Source organism: Dromiciops gliroides, chromosome 3 (assembly GCF_019393635.1).
Source record: "Dromiciops gliroides isolate mDroGli1 chromosome 3, mDroGli1.pri, whole genome shotgun sequence".
Lineage (NCBI taxonomy): Eukaryota > Metazoa > Chordata > Mammalia > Microbiotheria > Microbiotheriidae > Dromiciops > Dromiciops gliroides.
Genome location: NC_057863.1, coordinates 493,612,346 through 493,626,677, shown reverse-complemented (window position 1 = coordinate 493,626,677; position 14,332 = coordinate 493,612,346). Strand labels below are relative to the sequence as shown.

General features: G+C 43.7%; 1 protein-coding gene across 1 annotated transcript in view; it reads right to left on the bottom strand.

The window, feature by feature from the left end:
• OPCML (opioid binding protein/cell adhesion molecule like) overlaps positions 1-13,817 on the bottom strand; it is a 1,508,279-nt gene extending 1,494,462 nt beyond the window's left edge. The window contains exon 1 of the mRNA XM_043991521.1: positions 13,395-13,817. Within this exon, the coding sequence (XP_043847456.1) occupies positions 13,395-13,455 (61 nt within the window). The 5' untranslated portion in view covers positions 13,456-13,817. The remainder of the gene's footprint in view (positions 1-13,394) is intronic.
• Between the last annotated feature and the right edge of the window lie 515 nt (positions 13,818-14,332).

The following is a 14,332-nucleotide window of genomic DNA, read 5'->3' as shown; positions in this document are numbered from 1 at the left end:
AAATCTTAGTTTTTATATTCACAATATCTCTCTAATCCAATCACTTTCCTCCAGTCACACAGTTCCCATCTTAGTTTGGGCTCTCATCTTTTCTCACATAAATTATTGCAATAGCCTCCTAATTTCTCCCCCTGTTTCAAGCCTCCCCCTACTCCAGTCAATCTCACAAATTGCTGCCAAAATAATTTTCCGTAAGTGCAGATGTGACCATGTGATGCCCCTACTAGACAAACACCAGTGGCCTCCTATTTTCCTCTAGGACAAAATACACACTCCTCTGTTGTTGATTTTAAAGTTCTACACCATCTAGCCCCAACTCTCTTTCCAATCACATTTTGGACATTACTCCCCCTCTTGCACTATTCAATTCAACTAAAATGGCCTTTTCTCAGCTGGTCACACAAGTTGCTCCATTTCTCTTCTCATTGCCTTTGGACTAGCTATCCCCTATGACTGGATGCAATCTCTCGTTATCTCTACCTCATGGAATCCCTTTCTTCTTTTAAGGTACACTTCAGAAACTGTCTTCTGCATGAAGCCCCTCAACTGCTAGTGCCCTCCCTCCCAAACTACCTTGGCTTTAACTACTTTGTAAGTGTGCATTTCTATACATATATATATATTTATATATTTATATTTATATATTAACTTTAGATGTATGCTTATGTATCTTATATGTACTTGATTCCCTCCTTAGAACGTAAGATCATCAGAAGTCGAGATTTTCATTTGTTGTACTTTATTCCCATGCTTAGCACAATATCTGGCAGAGATTAGGTGCTTAATAAATGCTTATAAATTGATTAAGTGATTAACTTCATTGATAAGGAAGAATTCTAGTACATAATTAAACAAATGGAATTTGAGAAATTGGGATTTTAATTCCATCTTTGACATTGACTTTCTTTCCTCAGTTTTCCTGTGTAAAATAAGAAAATAGCCTTTACCCTTCCCTCACAATACTACAAATATAAAATAAATAGAAAAGCACTCTGTGTTCTCTGGTGGGTGCCAAACACAACCCTGTCCAATTGCTAACTGCAAACTCTTATCCAAGATGTTCATGGCCTACCATCCCTAGAGCTAAGGAACAAATATGCAGCACTTTTAGCCTGATCGCCAAGTCAGTACCAAAGGTTCTTCCTTTGTCCTTTCTGGCCTCTCTTCCCACAGTCCATGTAATAGTGCTCCTATAACATTTCAGGGTCTGGAATACTGGACTGGAGAAACAGAATTTCTTTACCCCACCTCCCCTCAAAGGAAGGAGCAAAAAAAACAAGCCTTGCTCCACTCCTACAGAAGAGAATAGCAAGGAGTTCCCTTAAATATCCCACCTACTCCAAAGCAAATGTCACAGCTACTTTGGTATGTGCAGTTGCTACACTGGTAATTATAATCACACCCATCATAGCCTGAGAAGAAGAAAGACAGAGACAGAGACAGAAAGAGAGAAAGACAGGGGTTAAGCTAGTCACAGAGTCAGAGACAGTTAAACAAAGAAGAAAGAAAATAGAAATACAGATATTATGGACCACAGACAGACAAACAAGATATATAGAAAGAAATAGCCACAGAGCAAAAATAAGCTGGTAAGAATAGGGAATGGTTGAAGGGCTGATTTAAAAAAAAAGGCACATATCATTATAGAGCAAGAGACAGAAGTGATCTTAAAAGTCATCTCAGTCAACTCATTTACAAAACAAACCGAAGCTCAAATAACCCAAGTATGGCAAGAAGCAGCATGATAACTAGAGCAGAGGTCTGTCCTTGCACTCAGAAAGATCTGGGTTTAATTTCTTTCTCTGACACATGTAGTTTGTGTGACCAGAAGCTTAAGGGAGTGACTTAATCTCGCAGTTCTCCTAGTCAACCAAGAATGTGGTGTCCATTTGTAATAATTGATTGTGATTTGGGGACCCCATCTTTGGATAAAATTAGAAAGTCTCAGGCGCCCTCCACCCTGGGCATGCCCTGGCTCCCTCCGCCCAGCAGGGATATGCACAGAAAATCGGAGCCCCGGCTCCCTCCACCAAGCAGGGGTACACGAGGAAACCCATGTCCTAGTTGTCCTTGGGTGCTGCCCCTAGGGGTGCCAACAAATTAGCTTGGGGTGCGTGGGTGGCCAGCCCGAGTTTCCTGTGAGAGAAGGGTTTTTTTTATTCTGGGGGGTAGAGAAGACAGGGGACAAGAAGAAAAGAGAGAGAGAGAGAGAGAGAGAGAGAGAGAGAGAGAGAGAGAGAGAGAGAGAGAGAGAGAAGACAGTAGGCAAGAAAGTTAAATGTGGACACACAGTGGGATAGAGTTAGTTAAACACGAAGCAGTTGAGTTCGGTGGGCGAGTTTACAGGTCGTATTTCCTGCTTGTCTCTGTCCTTATTTCTAAATTTGTTCCCATCAATAAACCCTGTCTTTTGTTTTGTTTTGTTTTGTTTTTTGAAAAGAGGCTTATTAATCTTGTTCCTTATCAGTCTGGGAGAAACAATTGGGGAGGAGGCAGTGTGGAAGAGAAGAGGCTCAGGACCTAGAGGTACCCCATTGTTTTCTGAGTCCCAATATTGCAGCTAGCCTCCCAATGAACTCTTTCCATATTAAATTTGGCCCTTACATATTGGTGGCCCCTATGGGGATTAACGAACCTGGGGAATCTTTAAAAAAAAAAAACTTACACACTCAAGGAATGCAATACACTTGTATATGTATGTGTATGTATATACATATACATACATACATACAATCTACATATACATACATTTATATGTAAGTATATGTGTGTATATTATATATATATATATATATATATATATTTACTTGTGTGTATGTGTGTGTATTCACACACACACACCCATGAAATGTCAGGTCTGAACAAAAATCCTAACTCCAGTGAAATGTGGAGATGAATGGCCAATTCACCCATTTCACTTCTGTTGAAAAATAACTCAGCTATGTTAGTTGTGGGAATAAAGGAATGAGAAGACTGTATACATCTCATCTTTAGGTTTTCCCAAATCAAAGAGTTGGACACAACTAAAACAACTGAAGTTTCCCCTAGCTCTGCATTTATTATCATTAGAGCCTATGAACATTTTCTCAAAGAGTCCCCCTTCACATTGAACAAAAGATCAGGGTCCCGGGTTCCATGGAGCTTAACGTGGAATCAGAAAATGGATCTTAGTGATCATTTAGTCCAAGCCCTTCGTCCCATTGAAGGAAACAGAAAAGTCAATAACTGAACGTGTGACTCTTCCTTCAATGTAAAATGGGGAAGATGCCACCCATAGTACTCACCCCACAGGGTTGTTGTAAGGGTCAAATAAAACAAAGTGTGCTACAAAATCTTAAAAGATCTCAAGTGCCCTGAGATCCCAGGGAGCTGCTTGAGGATAAAGACCATTGGGAGCTTCTCCCCAGATCCCTTACCTCTGAACCTGCTCACCCACAACCTCTAGATTGTACCCTTCCCATCAAAGTACCCTTAAGACTCCTAGGCCCTCCCATTACCACAAACACTGAAACCTAAAGACCACCAGGGCTTTCCATCTCCCCTATAACCAAACCATCCTATATGTATTGTCTGCTTAAATTAGATTGCACTTTTTTGAGAATAGGGGCTGTCTTGCTTTTCTATTTGTATCTCTAGCACTTCGCATGCTGTTTGGAACATAACACTTAATAAATGCTTTTCTATTCCACTGTTTTAGATTAGGATCTGGAAGAGACCCAAAAAGTTCTCCTTCATTTTGCAGATAAAAACAAACAAACAAACAAACAAAAACCCTTGAAAACCAGAGAGGAGAGGTGACTTGTCCAAAGTCTGGTAATAATAATGGAAATGTGGCATAGGTAGAATTTGAATCCATAGCCTATTACTCAAGGGTTAGTTCGTTTTGCATTCCACCACACCACCTCAGATGGAATGTTAGAGATCGCCCTCTGAATTCCCCTAATGCATTTCATCCTTCTTCAATTTACTTCAGTCTCAACTGCACCTGAAGGGCCTATCTCTCTTCCATTCGCCATTCCCCAAATTAAAGTTTCATTTCTCCCAAGCACATCATTGTTCTCTCCTCCTAGAGAATAAGGTTATACCTTCAGTTATGCACAACATTGTACATAGCCCATTCTCCACCTTGATGCAGTGACCACTCTTCCCTTTGGACTTCCCTGAGTGCAATTGATTTCCCAAACTTTGGGCAAGCTCACCCACGCACTACCCTGATGGGATCTGTCAAGTGACTGTGGCCCATGAACAGCCTATACTGATAGTCGTGTGTTAGGGCATGCATCTGTGTTTACTGAAAGAATCACACTCCCAGGCGTGTTGTCTCAACATGGGATGTGAGACTCTAAGTTAGGCAGCTCTAGCTCTTCACGCCCGGGCCTGGGGACTTCTTAAAAGCTCTGTCTGTGTTTACTAACACACATGAATTCTGAGATAAATAATAATATTAAACATCCTCCTCGTGCCTCCATCACCCAATCACCAAGAGCACAAAAATTACCATGCAGACCTCCATGCTCCAGAGGGAGGGAAGGTCTCCTCACTAGCCCCATTTTACAGATGTGGGAAAAGGTGCATAGTCAGAGATTTGATAGGGGTTTATAGGAGAACCGGCAGCTGAACCCAAAGACCCTACCTACCACCAGCCCCCTATTCCTTAAGGAGGGCAAATTCTATAGTAGAAAGGGCACAAGACTTGGAGTCAGAAGACCTGGATTAAAATCCTGGGTATTACCAGGGTAAATATCTAGGTATTACTTTTCTAGGTCTCAGCTTTTTCACTTGGAAAATGGCCTATAAGGTCCTTTCTGGATCTAAATCATTGATTTATTCCTCACCCTCATTGTGTGACTTTGGGCAAGTCACTTGAACTATTCAAGCCTTAGTTTACCTACCTGCAAAATGGGGAAAAGTCTATGGTAAAGAGCTCTTAAGAAATGCAAGTAGACAAACGGGTTGCGGTTTTCTTGGTGTAGCACCAGATCATGACTTATCTCGGACTTACTGTAGATGAATCACAGGCTCCTAGGGAGTCGCTAGGGCTCAGAAAGGCTAAAAGACCTAGTAAGAGCTTCACTGCTACTAAGCATCTGAGGTGAGACTTGAACCCAATCCTTTTCGACTCCAAATTTATGAGTCTAGCATGCCATGCTACCTCCTCATACATGAGATAATGAAAAGCTATAGAAATATGACCCATTATTATATCTGGTAAGGAAACATCACCAGGGCAGTGCCACATTGAGGGATTCCCATGTGCAATGCTCCAACAAGTCTAGAAATGGGAGTTGCCCATCTCTCCTTTGTTCTTCTCGACTGCTTCTGTTCCCAGGTCTCCATCTCCTGAAAGGCGGAATGCTCCACTGTATAGTATCTCAGCATGCAAGATGACAGTCACATATCATATCCTATGAGCATGCAAGCAGCCATTCCAATCAATGGCCTGTGTCCTAATGTATTGATTCATCTTGGCCTTTCCAAGGGCCTCTCTGCAGAGCATCTCCCTGCTCATTAAAGGGAATGTGTGGTATCATAATGATAATGCTTTGCACTTATCCAGCACATTGCCCAGGGGTATCTCCAAGCATTTTGCAAACATTTAATTAAGCCCCATGACTGTCAGAGACTCCCTGGCTGCCCATCACCAAGGGGGTCTGGGTGGGCAAGTGAAGATGGGGGTCGGGAGGATAGAGTAAGTACTGTCCTCTGCCTATAGCTCTGTATGTACACGTGGGTGTGTGGGTGTCAGGGTGGAGAGAGGGGGGAGTAGCTCAGGGTACAGGGAGGCTGCAGGTGCTGTGTTGCTAGGAGGGAGGATTGACACGTGCATGGGGGTGTCTGGCACAGAGAGGGTGCAGGAATTTCTCCATCTGTGCTTGCAGGGAAGATGATCTTAAGGCTGCAGAGACTATGGTAACCTGGAAGCTTTGGGAGTCTCAGGGACACCTTGGAACAAGGGTGCTTCCTCTCTCTAGGGGTCTGTGGGTACATGTTTGGAGCCTGCCCACATCTAGGCTGACAAGTGTACAGGACAAATAGGAAGACAGAGCTTGTGGTATGTACCCTTGTAACACTTATGAGGTATTGTGTTTGTGACTTCCGGCTATCAAATTTATCCCTCATCTTTTCACATAAGTGCATTACTCCTGCCCTGACTCCCAAAATAACAGAGTCCTCAGATGACATAGCTTTTTAAAGAGTAGAACTGGGAAACTGCTACTGACTCCCATCTCTGACAGACCCCCCCCCCCCAAGAGAGGAAGGCAAGTCTCCTTGTCTTTGGCAGAAAAATACCATTGATGCCTTACCTGTCATGGTACAAATCTGCTTTAGGCCTATTCCCAAAACAGCAGGGAAACCTAAGGGGGACAGCCCTGGAGCTGAGAGTTGTGTTGAGTGATCTGATTAGGCATCTTTAGCAAGGTTGGAAGGGGTGAGAGAGCAGAGTAGAGATGCCCTGAGGCGATGCCAACCTGTCTTGTTCCCCTATGTGCTTGCCCTGGTTCTCCCTGATCCCTGGAAGGTGCCACTCAGCATCCCAACGTGCTAACATCCATGGCTACTGACAAGCTAGGTTGTCAGCAGCCAGAGGCCATCTGTATTCTGACACTTGAGTCTATCCACATGAGCTACCTGGGGTTTTCTTTCAAATCTTCCTTTTCTTCCAGCCCCAGGCAGCTGCAATGAGCTGGCAGAGACCAGGCAGGGCCCAAAGGCTCCTGGGCCCTCATTGAGTCAGGGAATGGAGAGGAAAGTCACAGTCCATGAGATGCACAATACCCAAAGGTATAAAGACCAGCTGCCAGACTCAAGTCATACAGAGAAAGATTTAGAGCTGAACGGGACCTCACAGGCTTAGAATTGTTGAACTGAAGTCCACAGAGGTTCAGGGCCTTGACAAGGTCACAGTGACAGTAAACATCAGAGGGGAGGTTTGAATCTGGGACCTTGGACTCCAGAACCAATGTTCCTTCTAATGTACCATGATGCTTTCCACAAAGCTAGGTCGCAAGCCTTCTTTACCTGCCTGCTCAAAAGATTTCTAAGTCCCAACTGCTGAAGCTCTTAGCCCGAGGGAGCATCTTTTACCCCCTCCCCCTTCTTTGTATCAGTAGCCAACTTGAGGCTCAATAAAACTTAATGGATACAGTCAGGCTATTCACCTACACTGAAGTCTTCCTCTGGTATCTCCACCTCCATGATACACAGATACAATCCTGGTGTCTAAGAAACTATGCTTGGAGAACACAAGTGCAGCAAATGCCTCAGGTTTAGGCCTGGTAACAGATCCTCTATCTCTGCCCAAGGAACAGGCCCTCTAAGTTCAGAGAGGCTCCTCCCCAGAAAGTTTGGCCACTGAGAGATAAAATGTCCTGGTCTGGTCTCAAAAACTCATGTAACCATCTCCTAATGCTTGTAGAAGGGTTGTAACAGCACAGGTCATATTCAGCATTAAAGTTTCCGGGGTGAAGTCCAAAGGGAGGGAATAAAAAGGGAAGAGCAGATCAAGGATTTTTCCATTTTTACTTAGAAGTGCAAGTCAGTGTTTGGTCATTTTTTTGCTTCTGTGATGTCAGCACAGAATAGTGTAAACCTTAACCTAGCCAACCCAGTTTCTTCAGCATCAGAACAGATCACATTCTCCACTTTCCCTAGAAATTTCCAGCCTTCCCTTTTTTCACACTGACACTATTTTTCCATGTTAAAGCTCCTCTGAAAATTATTCTAAAATATTCCTCTTGATTTTTCATTTTCCAGGGTTTTGACATTGAACATAATGCCAATTAAACAGAAGAGAAAACAGAGCCATATAGAAAGTTTGCCTTTATATGGGGTGTCCTGAAAGTCTTAATACATTTTAAGCTACTAAAGCTCAAAAGTCAAACAATTTTGAGTAAAGCTTAAAACTGCACTAAGACTTTGGGGATGCCCTATATATTGCTCTTGGTCTTACAAATAGCTTTATATATATCTTCGCATTTGAACCTCATGACCCTGTAAAGTAGATGCCATTATTACCACCCTTTTATAAATGAGAAAACTGAGGCCAAAAGTAGTAGCTAAGTGATTTCCTCAAATTCATACAGTTAATAAAGTCTGAAGAAGGATTTGAACTCTCTGACTTGGAGGCTTACTGTCCATTATTCCAAGCTACTTCTGATCACTTGAATCATTGAAATGAAGCAAAGTAAGTTCAGAATTTTAACTCCCTCTTCTAAATATTCAACTTGATCTGTATAGCCTAAGGGGTTGGGTTTGGCAAGGCCAGATTTGAAACTATGAACATCAGATGACCCGAGCTTTGAGTAGGACAGGGCGTTGCAATGTTTGGCCTAGAGCTGGTGGCCAGGCTATTTGGATAAGGACTGGCCTTAGACAACATTCTTATTTCATAGGGATGTTGGAGAGAGTGAGTGTAAACCTAGTGCAGGTGGAGGGATGGATCCTGAGAAAATAAAGGAGGAAAGGAGAAACAGGCAAACAGACAAAAGAACAATCTCTAGATGATTCCATCCTCAGAGCTGTGGGACTAGTAACAGCTTCTCTAGTCCAGCAGTGAATAAGCAGCCTTTCTTTACTAGGCTTCTTGGAGTCTTCCTTCTCAGATCCCACTGTTATCTCCTCCTGAATGAAAACAGAGTGTACCTTACCATCCTTGTTAAGCTAACCATTTCTAAAGAAATTAGGGCCATGTAGGGTTGTGGGGATACTGAGACCAAAGATACAATGGATGTGTGCCTGGCAAAGGGGAGGACAAGAACAACAGCACTGAACATCAAAGAATAATAGCAGGATAGTGGCCTGCCCCCAGGATCTTCTCCTATCTGAACTCTATGGAACTAAGATGAGAAGAATGAGATAACTATATCATCTTTGTCATCGTGATCATCAATAATGATGATGACAACGATGATGACGACAGGCAGTCTGGCATAACGAATAGAAGTCAAGAAAACTTGGTTTCCAGTCCTGCCTTTAAAACTACTGGCTGTGTGACCCTGGTCAAGTCATTTAACCCCATTTGCCTCGGTTTCCTCATCTGTAAAATGAGTTGGAGAAGGAAATGGCAAACCACTCCAGTATCTTTGCCAAGAAAACTCCAAATGAGATCACAAAGTCTCAGACACGAATGAAAAATGACTGAACAACAAGAGGTCAAGATACCTTTCTAAGTTTATAAGGGGCAGAGAAGGTACTGATATATATATATATATTAGTAGGAATTTCTCCACTGGGAAGTTCCCTAGGCTAAAGAAATATCAAGTCTGGTCTAAAGAAAACCAATAATAATAATAATAACTACTACTGACATTTGTATAAGTTTCCAAAGTATTTTATATTTTCTATCTTATTTGATTGGGGGGTAGCTTTCAGTTTAAACCAAACTAACACTCAGGCCTTGCTCACTGGGCTTTTCAGGAGAGTGTAGGTTCCTGGACCTGCATCAGCTCATTCATTTCCTTCTCTGAAGCTTCTATAAACCAGATAAGCTCATCTGCACGCATATGCACTCAAGGTGGGTAGAGACCAAATGAACACAGCTAGCAAACAACTTTGTGTGGTGAGCCCGAAGTATTGCCAAAGAATTACAGCTGACAATAAATAGCCTAGCTCCTGCCTCATAGTGTCCCCCTTCTTCATGCTCAGGAGATATTTTCCTTAAAGAGCAATGGAGTTAAAGTAAGGGTAGAAGAGAAAGGTCTCTTAAGTCAAAGTGAGCCATCTATCTGGGCCCAGAAGCTATTGAAACACATAGGGCAGACATCTGCTTGAGACATAGGGAAGTTGGGCAGCTAAGTGGCGCAGTGGATAAAGCACCGGCCCTGGATTCAGGAGTACCTGAATTCAAATCCGGCCTCAGAAACTTAACACTTACTAGCTGTGTGACCCTGGGCAAGTCACTTAACCCCAATTGCCCTGCAAAAAAAAAGAGACATAGGGAAGTTGATGGGACAGAACTGGTCCACAGGGAGACAAATGAGACCCAGCCAAAAACTCTTCAGAAGTGATCTTTGTGTCCTAAAGGATGCTCCATGAGGTGGGAGGAGAGTGGTGTTGAGAAGAGAGAACAAAATCAAAAGGAGAACCTCCCCATGGCCAAGATTAGTGACCCCATATTCAAATGGGTGTCCTTGACAACACCCTCTAACCCTTAGAGACTTCTCTCCCTCTGGCTGGGGATATGTTGTACTGACAGAATGTTAGCTGCCTTTATTGTAGTATGGCAAACCTGATGGAAAAATGTTATTCTCAGGATTAGAGAGGTAGAGAAGGAAAAGGAGGGAGAAGAAACTTTGTCCCAAACACCAATATCTCTTAAGGTTGGTCAGCTTATCCTACTGACCATCTCTCCAATACAATGAGAGGTCAATGATATATCTCTCCTTTCTCAATTCTGCCTTCCCTTCCACTTACAGAATCAAACAATCTCTCACCTCTGGATGCCAAGAATCACAATCTTTGTGCAAGGTGTGTGCCGCTGGTGCGACAATTAAATTGTCAACCCATTGCCCTCACCACTGTCATGGCTGCAGGCTCATTACAATCTCCACTTGTTACTGTCCTTCCCATCAGAGAGATTCTGCCTAGAAAAGCAATTTATGGCCAGCGGTCTCCCCCCTAAAGGCACTAGATGACAACAACATTAGCCTTAAAATTATTCTGGGATGGAAACGTGTTTTACCAAGAAATAAAAAGCTGCAAAATGAAATGGCATCAGGGCCCTGTCAGGTCAGGGTTTCATTATTACATTAACCTTTTGTCTTTAAACTCATGGAGAGTAAATTACTAACGAGCTGGCATTAGCACCTATGGGAAAAAAAGCATCTTCTGAAAAAAGGGGGGAAAATCCCAAAAAGAGGAGAAAGAAAAGAAGTGAGGAGGGTGAAAGCACAAATAAACCATCATAGCTAATAATAACTTTTGGAGAATGCTAGGTTCTATTTTCTGCAGGAACCTTTCAAGTTGTGATATTTTTCTTCCCTCCAATTACACCTTCCAAAAGCAACTTTCCCTCCTCCTTGATTGAACCATCATATACCATGCTCCAGGCACAATTAGCATAAAGAGCAGTTCCCCAGAGGCATGCAACAGACTGGACCAGAAATGAGTATCAAATGAAAATTAAAACCCAAACAATTTTCATATCCTTCCCTACTTTTTGAACTATCTAGGAGTCACTTGGCATGCCATCCAATCCTTTACCCTGTATATGATTCTAGGGTAAGATGGCCCTGGCATTGAACGATGTGCCCTTTCAAATTCCATGGGGATATTGTGTATATTTGCCTCAACCCTCTGCAGGATCTTAAACATTCCTTGAAGTGGGTTTTCTGGGCACCAGGGTGGGGACAGTTCTCCCCCTGATTTCTTACTTTCTGCTTTATTCTAGGTTCAGAGTGCACTGCAATGCAGCGTAGGCAGTTTTGTCTTTATTTTTGCCTTTAAGTGGAAATAAACAGGACAGACTCCCCTTCTCTAGCAGGGTCTGAACCACTTGAATGATGCTACTAGAAAGCAAGCATGCCCCAGACCCAGAGAAAGGGCACGAAGGAAGCTTTGTTACAGGGTCAGTGCTTGACCTCCTGGGTAGGAGACTTACATACGCAGCAAAGTTTTCCTCTCCTATTATTGACCCAACAGACTAACTTGGCTCCCTCTATCAGGCTGTAGCAGGTACTGTGTGTTGCCTGTGTGCCCTTGTCTTCTGTACTCCACAACACTGTCCTAAGCAAAGCCCCCCCCCCCCATTCACCCACCCTTGGCTGGAAATCCTAATTTATCTTAAATATCACACAGACACATATAAACTCCACCCCGCCTCCACCCTGCTCTGACCTTCTGAGTCTATTTCTATTGAAAGTGAGGGATTCACCCTGGGAAATGGCTACACAGAGCCCAGCCATAGCTTGTAAAACCCAAAGCATGAAGAAGACTCTAAAATGTCAAAAACTAGGAGGGCTTTTCCTCTTTTCTTGGTCAAACCTCTTTTTTCTCTTTCTCCCTGCCAAACTCCCATATTTATCATTTCACTTTGAAGAAATACCCAACTGCATCCATTTGCAAAGAATCCTATACAACACTGCTTTCATTGTGTGTGAGGCTGTATGAATTGTGGATATGAGTGGGTAGGCACACGTGTGTGCATCTAAGTGCACAAGTGGATATATGTGTGTAAGTATGTGACTGTGTTTCATTTCTCAATTGAGAGATCCAATGCTCAATCATGAGTTCCTCTGTTTATTTCCACCTGTTTTTTAAAATAAAACATTCAGTAAATAAACCATCTCATTGGGGTTCAGAGTAAAAATCCCCACAGCCTCTACCATTCTGGCCAGCATCTTGGTTAAGAGCAACCCCAACTTAAGCAAATCAGCACTGCTGGGAGGATGCACAGATCCATCCTTCTGCTCAGCAATGGCAAAGGTACAATTACTGAATATATCTCAACATGCTGAATTTTGCAACACTTTTGCTAAGCTTTTCTTACAACAATTGCAGCATCTTGCCTGTGTCATTGCAGAATTCTCCCCAAACAGGTAACTGCTGGGATAGGATCTCCTTTAAATAACAGAGGAGGGGGGTGGTAAAAGGGAGGGGGAAACATTGGACCATTCCAGACCCACCGTGTAAGTTTCCCCTAGATCTTCCAGGGATAATTCTACTTTTCCAAAATGATGGAGGAGGAAGAAGGATGATATGGTTTTGAACTTCAAAGACAAAATCTTTCCATTCAATGGGAGGAGAAGGAAAGAGGGAGGGACAGAGAGAGGGAGGGAGGAAGAAAGAGAGAGAGAGAGAGAGAGAGAGAGAGAGAGAGGGGGGGGGGGGGGGGGGGGGGGGGGGAGGGAGGGAGGGAGGGAGGGCAACGACATGAGTAATAGAGAAGTTGAAAGGAAGGGGGAAGGAACCGAAGTGAGGAGAGTAGAACAGAGAAAAAGCAAGAGAAAGAGCAATAAAGATTCCTGGTCCATTCTGCAGGTCCTAGCATAATCCGTTTATGCAGGAATTCTGCCCAAATGGCCCCCAGAGAGTTTCAGCTCCTTTTCCCATTCCCCTGAGGTTGGAGCTGGTTAATATCAGTTTGATACCCAACACAGTAGAAGCAGTGTCTCACAGTCAGGGGCAGAATTTGAACCCAGCTCACCGGGACCACTCTAAGCAAAACGTAAAGACTCTATGGCAAGCAGCTGTCTGTCTATGTGTATGAGTGAGTGTGTGTGTGTGTGTGTGTGTGTGTGTGTGTGTGTGTATATATCAGAGCTACCTCGCTCTCACTCACATGCATCTCACATTCACTCTCTGCCCACCTCCCTCCCTCTCCTCCTTTCCCCCTTTCCCTTCTCCTTTAACATCTTCAAATCCCTCAGGGAAAGAAAGAACCCTTCCCACTGTACCTGGGATGAAGAGCAGGGCAGTTGTTGCTGAAAAGATGATCCAGCAGGCAGGATGGTACATCTTGGAGCTGCGGTGCTCTCAGCTGCTATGTTGGCTGCTGCTGCTGCTGCTGCTGCTGCTGTTGCTACTGCTGCTGCTGCTGCCTTCCTCTGTGCTGAATTCTGAGCAGGTTTAAATCCAATGTTTGCAAAGGGAGGGAGAGGGAGAGAGAGCAAGAGAAAGAGAGAGAGAGAGAGAGAGAGAGAGAGAGAGAGAGAGAGAGAGAGAGAGAGAGAGAGAGAGAGAGAGAGAGAGAGAGAGAGAGAAAGATAGGAGCAGGCAGCCAGCGTCTCTATTTTTTTTTCTTGCACATACACACAACTGGTAAAAATCACCACCACCAATCTGCACGGGGCTCACAGCAGACCTCCTACAATGCACTCATTGGTTCTAGTCTCCTGAGTGACACATAGATACTTGCATCTCATGCAGGTTTGAGTACAAGAAGAGTTGAAGCCTGTCCCCAATCCACCCCCTCACCCAGCCTCCAGCAGTGTGCTAGAGAAGCTGGCACGGGGTATTGGTATGAATGTGCAAGTGTATGCATGTGTGAGTATGAGCCTGGGTGTGCAAGTGGATAGATGTTGGCACATATGAGAATGGGAAGATGTTTGGCTGGGTTGGAATAAACCCTACTCTCCCATGGAGCTGGGAGCGTCAGAGGGAAAAGTTGCATGTTAGCAGAAATGTACCTGGTGCCAGTGGCATTTCCCTTGCTCTGTTCCTCCTTCCTGGCTCTCTAGACAAAGAGAAATCAAGATCCAGTGGTTCCGCATGGACCTATGATATTTGGAAACTTGCAATCTCCCCTTCCCTGCATCACCCCCTCTCCAGTACTACTCTTGAGAACACCTGATAGAGTGCTCTCTCCCTTGGAGCTCACCAGTTCTTTCAGCAG